The 12,263-nt window shown below is 41.0% G+C and overlaps 1 protein-coding gene across 1 annotated transcript in view; it reads right to left on the reverse strand.

Moving 5' to 3' along the window:
- LOC103184770 (xenotropic and polytropic retrovirus receptor 1 homolog) overlaps positions 1 to 12,263 on the reverse strand; it is a 127,419-nt gene that overhangs the window by 63,307 nt on the left and 51,849 nt on the right. The window contains exon 3 of the mRNA XM_007902949.2: positions 3,643 to 3,744. Coding sequence (XP_007901140.1) covers positions 3,643 to 3,744 — 102 coding nt within the window. The remainder of the gene's footprint in view (positions 1 to 3,642; positions 3,745 to 12,263) is intronic.

Consider the following 12,263-nt stretch of genomic DNA (forward strand, 5'->3'; position numbering starts at 1 on the left):
ATTTGCACATGCTTGAGAGAAGCCATTTTTCAGGATTGTAGACCTGGATCAATTTGCGACTGTTTGTGGGACATTGCCGTGTACAAAATATACAGTGAATTCACTTTGCATTATAGTATATCAAGCACTTTGAGACATCTCGAAGACTGACTTACCTGCCTACTGAGAGAGGATTAGTAGAGACTCTGGGATAGGAAACACCAGCAAGTTTAAACACTACAATACAAAAAACCTGCAAGAATCTCAGCAACAGAAAATTGATAATATTTCACTAAGCTTCTGGGCTAGTCACCAGGTAGGAACTGCTTGAAGTTACTCAGTCTACTTGAACTTGCATAAAGCTGATAGATGGGCAGCCTCAAGGAAATCCCTAGTCATTCCTAGATACAATTCTCTTATGTTACTCGAGAGAGAGAATAACTGCCTCCATAAGTAATAATAATCCTTGCATTTGATGTTGTGTCTTATCATGTCATTGAGGCAGTTCAAAGTGCTTCACAGAATATATTGTAAGTGAATTGCCTGTGTATTTTGTGGGCGGAGCGCAGCACAGCAGTGTTCCACAAATTTGTGGAGTGAGTGACCAAATTATTATTATAAAAGCGAATTTATATTTACTACTAGATAAACAGAGGCGTGCAGAGTAAGGAAACTTCTTAAGGTTTTGCTCCACCCAGGTTGGCTCAGGTTGTAATGCACTCACCTCTTGAAAGATTGTGGGTTCAAGTCCCATATTTGGACTCAAGCTCACAGGTTGGGCTGACAGACAAATGCAATATTGGGGGAGCAACTCAATGTCAGAAGTACAATCCTTCAGAAGAGAAAATGAACCAGAAACATTAAACCTCTGCCTCTTCAGGTTAAAGACCCTTTGACACTGTTTGAAAAGAGAAGGAAGCTTCTTCCAATGTCCTGGCCAACAATCGCCCAGAAAAAAAATGGACATTTACTTCATCTAATAATAATAATGAATCTTGCATTTGATATAGCGCCTTATGTCATTGAGACATCTCAAAGACTGTTTTGGGGACATTGCTGTGTGCAAATTGATAGTGTGCTGATTCAACAGCTCAACATATGTGCTCCACGGGTCCAAACCAGACATTGGAACGGATTGGATTCCCAAATTGAAGCTAATTTCGTAATGTTTAATTTCATGGCTCTTTTGTTAAATTATTGAAAATTAAAATGTACGGCTGGTCATTAATATGGAACATTTGGAAAGATCTTATTACATTTAAAATTGTGGAGCCCAAACTGACCCACAGCTGGAGCCAGGGTGGGCGATAGAAGCAGCAACACAGCCAAATGATCTCAGCTCATTTCACTTCAGCTGCCTTTAGAACTGTCTCAATTTGTGCCTTTTGGTCCATAGTTTTTTGGTGCTTCCCCTTTGTTCCCTCTTGCAGGTAGAGAAGGTTGTCAATCTGGGTTTTATATACAGAATACAAAAGTGAGGAAGTGATAATGAGTTTGCATAAGATATTGGTAAGGCCACAATTAGAAGATTATGTACAGTTTTGGGGCAACAGTATAAAAGATCGAGCGGGTGGGTCCAGCGTTGATTCAAGAGCATGATACCGGAAATGAAAAGATATAAGACAGCAGGAGAGGCTGGAGAGGTTAGACTACACCTGTTGGAACAGAGGTTATATATTTAAGATAATGAAAGGGTTTGAAGGAATGCATTACAAAAGACTCTGCTTGTATGGGAATCGAGGTCAAGAGGGCATGAAGTCAAGATTGTGCCTAAAGGAGTAAAAAAGACATAGTGCTGTTGTGATTTCCAGTTTATTGGGGATATAAAAGACAAACATCTACAGAGGAAGGATATCTGGGATCCTGAAGGATACAAGAATGAGCAGGGAGTTGGGATTAGGGTGGATGGCTTCTTGGAATAGCAACGAACATCATGAAGAAAGTGGGCTGAATGGATTCCTGCTGTGTCGGAGTCATGCAAGGCGCTCCAAGTGCATGTTGTTCTATCTCTCTTCAAATATTTATCCAAATCCCTTTTAAATATTAGTGCTAACTTCAACAGCATTATGTGACAAAGCACACTGTGACTGGAGCATATTAGTTCGATTCCCGGGCGGGGCGAAACCTTAGGCAAGTTTCCTTACTCGACACATCTCTATTTACCTAGCAGTAAGTAGGAACCCTATTGTTAAGTCAATTGACGGATCGTTTTCTGGAGGTAATAATCCCTTAAAATAAATAATAATATGTTCACTCAATCCACGATGGTTTGTAAGACACTGCTGTGTGCAATTGGCTGCCGCGTTTCACCCACAAAATTTACAGTCAATTCACTTTACAGTATTTTCTGTGAAGCGTTTTGAGATGTCTTAATGATGTGATAAGGTGCTTTATCAAGGATGCAATGCAAGGATTATTATTACTAAGCCTCTGCATGTAAAAGTGCAATCTAATCTCTCTAACTCTTAGTGACAATCCTCAGCTAATGCTTAAAATAACATACATCACAGTGCCTTTCATATACTAACATTATACATCCTGCAATGCTTAATGTAACTGAACCAAACTGATTAGAAATGATCAATGTGAAAAAGACAAATGCTTCCATTACCATCAAAATTGTGCTCTGGCACCTGTGGGGCTATCAAGCTTCTTTATGCTGTTGAGGCTCCTTGTGTAAGGTTTCTCTCCACTTCTGCACTCGATGCAGATGGACCACACGTCTCTGCAGAAGCTGCCTAATTCTAATTCTACTGAACTTCAACAGCTAATGCACAAGGCAGAAAGAAAACAATGTCTTTCGAAGGATTTAAAGAGGCTATTCATTCTCTCCAGTTACAAGTTTAACTGCGAGTGAGCACAACTGTGCTTCTGTTCTGAACAGCACCATCCTGCTGTGTTAAATCAACACTAAAAGAATGATTCAGTTGCTTTAGTGAGAAACGTTACATATTAAATGAACAGCACGTAAAAAATACTTTTCATTCCTCACGAGGACATTTAAAATAAGATTGATTTTGAAGAAGATTAGTCTCAGAAGAGCTTGCATAATTATAGCACTTTATCATGTTCAAACATCTCAAAGAGCTTTACATTTAATTACTGTGGAGTGTTTCTGTAGGTAAGTGTGGCAGCAATGTCCCACAAACAAACAGAAGGTGAATGATCAATTTATCGGTGAGATTGTTGGCCAGAACACCAGGAAAACCTCTTTACCAATAGTATTCTGTAATCTTTATGTCCATCTAACAGACAGACGGAATATCCGCTTAAGCTCTCAGCACCTCCAACAATAGTACAGTAAAGTTGTGAAACCAGGGATTTTGTGAAATCTCTAAAATTTTCAGTAAAATTATGGAACCAGGAAATCACTGAAATTCGGAGTCAGGAATTTCATGAAAAAGTGATCATTCCATCATATTGATAATCCTCAACTCCAATTACCAGTTCACAAGTGGGTTCCTCACAACTTGTGTTACACACTGAGGTCACAAAGCGGACTTCTCCCAGGCCAACAACTTCCTTGAATCTCATTACTTTGTAGAATTTACACTTGAATACGTTTCAACTGTTAAATGCTGCTCAAGCCTGATATCAGTGTTTGGTAAGTGACTGTTCTCAGGGATTCGGATTAAGAAGGGACAAACTGTAAATCAAGATTACCTGAGTAGAAGGTGTTGATTTTGGCAAGTTCCTTTTCACAGCTTTGGAAGAACTTCTCCTCAAACTTGGCATAATATCTCTTGACCGTGTCTTCATCAGTGACTGTAAATGCAAACACAAAAAGACCGTTACTGATGTGGAAAACTCATTGCTTGGCTCACAACTAATCTCATTGATAAATGACAGCGACACATTGTCTTTCATGTGGAAAAGGACCCTTTTTTTATTCCCTTGCTCTCTATCTTTCCGCACATTTCCCAGCCAAGAAGGAGAGTCCATGGTGTTCAGCATTTAAGACATGCACATGGATTTTCCTTCAACTCCCTTTCTTCCTTCCTGGAGAAATTTCTTCCCAATGGCATTACTCAGATTTTTGTCATGTGAGAAATTGCAGCATGCACAACACTCTCAACACGAGAGCGTGAACATGTCATTTTAATCTAGAATACTTAAAAAAGTAAATTGAAGATGGCAAAAGGCTGCCTATTTCTAGTGTAATGAGCCACACTTCCTGAGGAATGCTTTGGGAGATCTGATAATGCATCCAACAGGGAGAATGCCACATAAAAGGGGCAAAATACTATTCTTGCAATATACCAAACATTGGTTTCTACACAGTCAAGTGTAGCAATGCCAGTATCCTCCCAATGTCATCACATCAGCTGTATGCGAACACACCAACCAGCTCCCTCTTATTTCTAAGAATGTTAGTCCAAAGAGATGCTCAATGAAGAGATGTCTCAACAAATAACCAGCTGCAAAACTCCATTACAACACTGATACATCAGTGCTCTATCAAAATGAACCAGAGCTTCTCAAACTGAAGGACAGAGGCAGTGAGGAGAGAACAGTACACTAGAACTAGAGGAGTGGACGCAAAGCAGGAGGAGATCGCAGAGCAAGATTACACAAATAAGATTGAGACCCAAATAAACAAACAGAGGGCTGGCCCACGCAGGGCGGTCTGGTCTCAATTTGTACAATGAGCAACGCACTAGAGGCAAGACTTGTGCTTGGTTCACTGCACTGGGAAGCGTCCTGCTGGTTAGCTGTCGGGTGTTTTGGGATTGGAACCAGGAATAATTTAATTGGATTGAATGCTGGAACCGCTCACCCAGGGAAAGATCTGTGCACTTCCCAATTTATTTTCACCCTGAAGCAGCTTGTACAAACTTCAACTGGTTATGGAACTGTTGAACACTACCAAAGTGCATTTCTACCACACAAGGCTTCAAACGCAGTGACAGCCATAACTGTCCATTCCTTTCTGGGATAAGTATATGTTACACACACTGTACAGCAGCACAGGCAGCATGGAGCAACTCTTCAAAAGGTATTTGTGCTGTTAGCAAGCTTAGAGACTAAAACAGATAAAATATGCAGACAGCCTGAATGCTATCATCCTTCCTCTTCAGGAACTTTAGGAAAATGCATTTGAACTCTGAGATGGTATACACAGTACACAAGTCACTTCTGAAAGTGACACCTTTATCTACTTGTTGGTACACTGGTGTAAGGGGCTGGGTGGTTTTGTCAAAGAATCAAAGCAAAGAAATCCAAAACAACAGGATCAAGTAGGTTTTGAGGAAAGAGGAAGAAAACTTTTGGAAAACCCTGCAAGGATCATATGGTACGTAAGGAAACTGTCCCTGTGGTACCATCCTCTTGCACACGCTCTTCCCGCCTTGCACTCTCTTCCACACTCCCCTCTGCCTTCAAAACCTTCTCCAGGAGGGAGTCAATATTGCTTTTAAGATGCGAGCTGTACATAGAGCACAAAAAACATTTTTTAAAGATATTTTGTTTAAAGAGGTGGCTGCAGAGATAGTTGATGCTTTGTTTTTGATCTTCCAAAATTCCCTGGATTCTGGAATGGTTTCCATTGATTGAAAGATCGAAACATAACGCCAATATTTAAGAAGGGTGGGAGACAAAAAATGGGGAACTATAGACCAATTAGTCTGACACTGGTGGCAGGGAAAATTCTAGAGTCCTTAATTATGTACGTTATCATCGGGTATTTAGAAAATCATAACATGATTAGGCAGAGTCAACATGGCTTTACGAAAGGGAAATCAGGTTTAACAAATCTTATAGAGTTTTTTGAGGATGTAACTAGCAGGTTAGATAGGGGGGAAACATTAGATGTGGTGTATTTGCATTTCCATAAGGCATTCAACAAGGTGCCACATAAAAGGCTGTTGCATAAGATTAGAGCCCATGGAATTAAGGTAATATATTAGCATGGATTGGAGAGTGGCTAAAAGGAAGAAAACAGAGAGTAGGATAAATGGGTCTTTTTGGCAGGATGTGACTAGTGGAGTGCCACAAGGTGATCCTTGTGCTTGGGCCTCAATTATTTACGTCTATATCAATGATTTAGATGAGGAAATAGAACCTAACATATCTAAATTCGAGGACGATATGAAGATGGGCGGGAGGGTAAGCTGTAAGGATGACACACAAAGAATGCAAAGGGAAATAGACAGGCTAGGTGAGTGGGCAAGAAGGTGGCAGATGGAGTATAACATGGGGAAGTGTGAAGTTATTCACCTAGGTTGTAAAAATAGAAAAGTGGATCATGTTCTAGAGGGGAAGAGACTAGGTAGTGTTAGTGTTCAGAGGGATTTGGGTGTCCTTGTACACCAGTCACAGAAAGTTAGTATGCAGGTACAGCAAGTAAGTAGGAAGGCTAATGCCATCTTGATAGTTCGTTGCAAAAGGGTTAGGGTACAAGAGTAGGGAAGTCTTGCTGCAGTTATATAAGACCTTGGTGACACCGCATCTAGAATATTGTGTGCAGTTTTGGTCTCCTTATTTAAGAAAGGACATACTCGCCTTTGAGGGGGTGCAGTGTAGATTCATTAAGTTGGTTCCTGGGATGAGGGGGTTGACTTATGAGGATAGGTTGAGTAAACTAGGCCTATATTCTCTAGAGTATAGAAGAACTAGAGGTGATCTTATAGAAACCTATAAGATTCTTTAGGGTCTTGACAGGGTAGATAGTGTGAGACTGTTTCCCTGGTTAGAGAATCTAAAACTAGGGGTAATAGTCTCAAGATTAAGGGTCAGCCTTTTCGAACTGAGTTGAGGAAACATTTCTTCACTCAGAGGGTAGTGAATTTGTGGACTTCTCTACCCCAGAAGGCTGTGGATGCTCAGTCATTGAACATATTCAAGACTGAGGTTGATAGATTTCTAAAGGATAGAGGGATTAAGGGATATGGGGAGAGGGCAGGTAAATGGAATTAGGTTAGAAGATCAGCCATGATCTTATTAAATGGCGGGGCAGACTCGAGGGGCCGAATGGCCTACTTCTGCTCCTATGTCTTATGGTCTAAATAAATTTGTGTCTGGAGCAAGATTTGAACTGTTTTCAAGAGGAGCAGCAGTACAATTGTACATACACGTCAAGGTTAGAAACCTGGTGCATTAACCCCAGAGCCATGGCCATGTGTACACCATGGCTGGGAACAACAGAAAATAAAGCTGTAAACTGTATTCATTTTGGAAACTTGACAAAAAGAGTGCAACGTCAGCCTTTACTCTCCTTATCTGTACATTTGTATAGCATTTGCATTTTTGCATTTACATAGCATCCCCTCACACAGGATAGCATCTCAGACTTATTAACAGTGCCAGAACCTGACACGGAGCCAGGGGATTGAGGGAGATGACAGTAAGGACGATCAAAGAGGAAGGTCTTCAGGGTCGACCTGGAGATGGGGAATGAGGGGGTCAAAGCCCACAAATTCCTTTTTCGGCCACAAAATACTTTATATTATATTATACTTTACATTCTGTGAAGAGCTTTGAAATATCTCAATGACAGGATAAGGCCCTATAACAAATGCAAGGATTATTATTATTCAGGAGGAGGGATTGGGAGAGTGTGCCAGAGTTTTGGGGCGTACTGGCTGGAAGTACAGCCGCAAATTGTGGTAGTGCTAAACAAGAGCTAAATCTATGGCTGAGTGAGGATGTATGGCAGGAGCCCATACAGGGGAATAGTATGTGAGGGCAACATACTTAGTGTCTTTAGCTCTATAGGGGGGGGAATTTTCCCCCACAAAATGCCCTCCCTCATTCAGTTTCAATTTGGTACTAAACTATCAGAGGATACTGTTCCAGTTAAGTTAGATGGGGAAGAGCAAGTTTATACAATCACACAATGCTGTGTGGTGGAACGAGCCACTCAATGGCCTTGCTTATGCTCCTATGCATAAAAAGGCCGTCAACCTTCCAGAATATCAACCTACTATATCAATAAGCAAAGCTTAAACAAATCCAGACATCGGGTCACAACCACCCATCCCAGAAAAGAAAAAAATAAAGAGGGGAAAAAAGCAGAAAATATTCAGCACACTATTCTCTGCTAACCTGGAATAAAATTAAAATCACTATATCTAGGGATGATGCAGTCTGTGTAATCTAGGTCACGCTATCATGCTCCTTTCTCCACCCTCAACACATACCCTAAAAAAAACTTTAAAAAATGGTAAATTGAAAATATCCATTTACTTTGTTCGCCCACAAGAAACACAGTCACTACCCTTTACAGTGTATCCTTGAGGCTGTGTAACGTCCTCCCAGCGTGAAAGGAGCTGTACCAAATCTGAATATTATTATTGTAGTTACTACTGAAAAACAGCAGGTTGATCAGCATCTGATGTTCAGGTGGCACATTGCTCAGAACCTCTCTCCATTTCAGATTTACAGCATTTCCATTTTCACTTTTTACCCAGCTTGCCATTTTAATCTCCTATTCAGAACTACTATACAATGCTAGTCAATAAAGGACAAATGGGAAATGCAAGGAATGGCTATTCCCTTTTATATATAAACAGATCTCCAGCAGAGGAAAGTGCTTTGAAACTCCATCATCTGACACCAGAATCCAGCCCTTGAAAGATGATGTGATTTAAATTGCCTACAAAAGCAGCGTTATCAGTTTGACCCATGCTGCTCCATATATACAGTGCTGACGATTTGGAAAAAAAGAGCCAGACAGCAGTGTTTGAAGCTGACAGTGAAGCCTGCTAACAGATTGAAGTTTTCATCATTCTAGATCATTTCATCAAACAAGTGAAATGAACAATTTTTCCGTTCCTCAATAAATGGAATCATGAAATTGGATTCTAACATTTAGTTCAGAGAGCTGCAGGAACCAGTCACTGAGATGGTTGATTTGAGACGGTATCTAAATCAATATCCAATTTGGATTAAAGGAACATAAGGGAGACAAGTTCAATCAGCTGTGAGGCTGAATTAATGTGATCTCGATAAGGCTGCAATGCTTCTGAATCGTTGTAACTAATTCAGATCAAATGCAAAGGCATGATTACAATTAGCAGCATTGGTGGCATCCCGTCGTGCTTCACATATTTCAAATGCAGCTACATTACATGTCCAGACTGCAGAATATTAAAAAAGATTGCCACTGTTATAACACTGTTAGGCCAAAGGACACTGAGCTGCTCATTTGGTCAGAGCTGTCTGCCCAGCAGGAACGCACCTGCTTGAATGCTTGTTGCTACCTGGTGTCTCAATCTGGACCAGCTGTCAATTCCACAATTTCACACGCCATTGGGTTGAACGGTTTAGTCCACATTTCGGAGGGACGTTTCCAAAGCATTTAGAGGGAAAACCGTTAAAAATGAATCCAGAAACCACCCCTTCACAACCACTCACCCACACAGTGTTGTGAGAACCTGGAACAACTTGCATTTAAATAGCACTCTTCATGAGGGGAACTTGAAGGCCAGAGGTCAATTTTAGCCACTAAAGAAAGATAGGTTAAAGGGAGACAAAGAGGGAGAGAAGTTGGTGAACTGGATTAAAAAGATAAGACCTACCAAGAAATAATCAAACAGTGGAGCAGAGTCGACGGGTTGAAAGACTTTAATCCTACTCCTATATAATATTTTGCGTACCATAGAAAACGCAGTTCAGTTACACTTTTAGCTTTTATTTTGGTGCTGGGCAGGACAGAGTTAAAGAGATTTGCCAAGTTTACACATCAACACTCCTAATGCGTCCAACAACCTTGAATGCATTCTGTCATTCAGCCCATCTCCAGAGGCAGGTTTACTGTACACAGTGGCAGAGCACAGATTCACAGCTTTGGCACTGTCCATTAGGTGACAGGATTTCAGCAGCGTAATGCACCATTTTGCCAGGATAAATAAACTGCAGGTTTCAAAGAGCAGCACTTAATGAAGGTTGGCTTCTGAAGCACTTTGGCCGACAGAATTTCCAAATGTGAATCACACTATCAGAATGTAGTATTCCATTTGCAATCCAAAATCTGGGTTACAATATACATTTATATAGTTCATATAAAAGTCTGGAAGCAGCTTATATAAATAATATCAGATTAGTAGCGAAGCAACCCTGATAGCATAGTGGACAGAGTTACAACTTACAGAGTTCACTGATTTGAATCCTTGTCCATACTTAGTTTGCTGGTCTCAAATGGAGATGTGTGGGCAGGCTAAATTGTTGCCAATCTTCCCAGGAAAGGGAAAGCCTGCCAAGTACAGTACCTTAATAATGATAATAATCCTTGCATTTGATAAAGCGCCTTATCACATCGTTGAGACATCTCAAAGTGTTTCACAGAATACATTGGAAAATGGATTGACTGTATTTTTGGGTGAAACACAGCAGCCAATAGCGCACAGAAACAACCATGAATTGAGTGGTAAATTTTGTTTATTTATTTGGAGGGATAATTATTCCTGGAAAGCGATCCACCAATCTTTCTGCTAGATAAACAGAGGGCCGTGGAGTAGGGAAACTTGCCTAAAGTTTCTCCCCCCCACCCTTCTACTGGCTCTGTGCACCAGGTGAGTAACCAGGAGAAATACTCAATTTATTTGACATGAGGTGGAGACTTTATGTCCACTGGACACAAAGGTAAATGAAAGCTGAATTATCAAAAAATAACATAATGTTACGTCGACAAATACCTGCACCAGAAATGCTCCACAAACATAAAGTTAATATATTGTTTAATTAATTAACTTTATATTAAACAGTTGCAGCTCCAAGTATGTTTTTTCACAGCATCATTTTTGCTTCGCTCCTGTCCACCACTGCCGCATCCCTGCTCTGCCTTCAGGAGACGAGCAGTTGGGTAACAAACCAAGGCAAGGAATTCAAGTACTGTCCTAGAAACATGCAAAGGAAAACTCAGCCAAACTGTGGTCTCAGCCCCAAACTGTGCTTGACCGATGGATCTGGGTCTCTCCAAGGGTGATCTGGCTCTGACAATGCATGCCTGATAAAAGCTAGGAAGCGCTGCATAAATCCATGGCCTTGTTGGATGACCTCATCGTTCAGACTTGGGAGATGTAGACATGCCCTCAGTCCTTTGAGCCATAGGGATCTCCTAACAAGACAAGTACTGTGCTGCATGGTTACCTTCATCTATCTTCAAGGTTACGAGCTGCATGTGCACTGTTAGTTATTATTGCTCTACTGATGAGAAGCAGAGATGCAGATGGATCAATGAGTGGTAAAGAAGTGACAGCCAGATGGCCAGTAACAGCCAGGGGAGCATATTCTTTGTCAAGCTCTGAAAATCAGGCTAACAGGTTTAAACTCAAAACACAAATACCGCATGAGGAGCTTCTCGAGTTGAGGGTGTGGGGAATAGATCAGTGCCAGAGCTTTTAACAAATCAGATTTACTGCAGGAGAAACCTCAATGTCTATGAGCCATGTTCTAACAGGGCTAAAGCTAAGGTATTAAGTTATTTGGCTGCCACATTCACCTACAAAGTATATAATCACGACATTTCTGTGTAAAAATCGTGTGAAGCACTTTACAACTTTTGATAAGGTGCTGGATCAAATGCAAGGATTATTATTCATTTCTAGCATGTCTGGTCAAGGGGATAGCACCAGGTTTCTCCCCAAGGACCTTCCATGTCACTCCAATGTGATGTGAACAGTTCTGAGTCCAGGTACAAACTTCTGGTTACCGGTAGGAGTGTGGACTTTGGAACTGTTACCATGATTCCCATCACAAATCAGAACAATATAGACCCCCATGGCAAAGTGCTTCAAAACCAAAAAGTGCAACAGCAAATGCAACCAGTGGAATTCCCATCCACCTGACTGCACCACCATCTACAGCCAAACATTACTGTGCAGCACGGCTTAGTACTAGAGAATAAGAGGCGAATCAAGAACAGTCCAGTGCTGACAGTCTCACTGACTATTTCTCTTCCCTTCTCCATATGCTGCTCAGTTCTTCAATTTGTGAGATGTTAGTTTTAGAACATAAAACACACTTCTCGCCACCCTCCTGGTACGAAAGACTAGATTAAGTTGGGCTTTTGGGGTTGCTATTGGGAGTGTTCCAGAGATGGTCACTGAGGCAAGAGTGAGAACCATGATATGTATGATACTATAGCACAGTCACTCGGTGGCACTCAATCAGACAGAAATGCTAATCAATAGCACCAGAGCAGAGCCATGCATCATCATTACCCAACATTTCATATTTGCTGCTTCATTAATTCACTTTAAACGACTTGACCTGAGCATCCTGACCTGAACATCCACACGGTGATTTATTTATCCCACCGACAATAGCATTATCCAATAGCTGTG

The sequence above is a fragment of the Callorhinchus milii genome, unplaced genomic scaffold (assembly GCF_018977255.1).
Source record: "Callorhinchus milii isolate IMCB2004 unplaced genomic scaffold, IMCB_Cmil_1.0 Scaffold5, whole genome shotgun sequence".
In the NCBI taxonomy this organism is placed as follows: Eukaryota; Metazoa; Chordata; class Chondrichthyes; order Chimaeriformes; family Callorhinchidae; genus Callorhinchus; species Callorhinchus milii.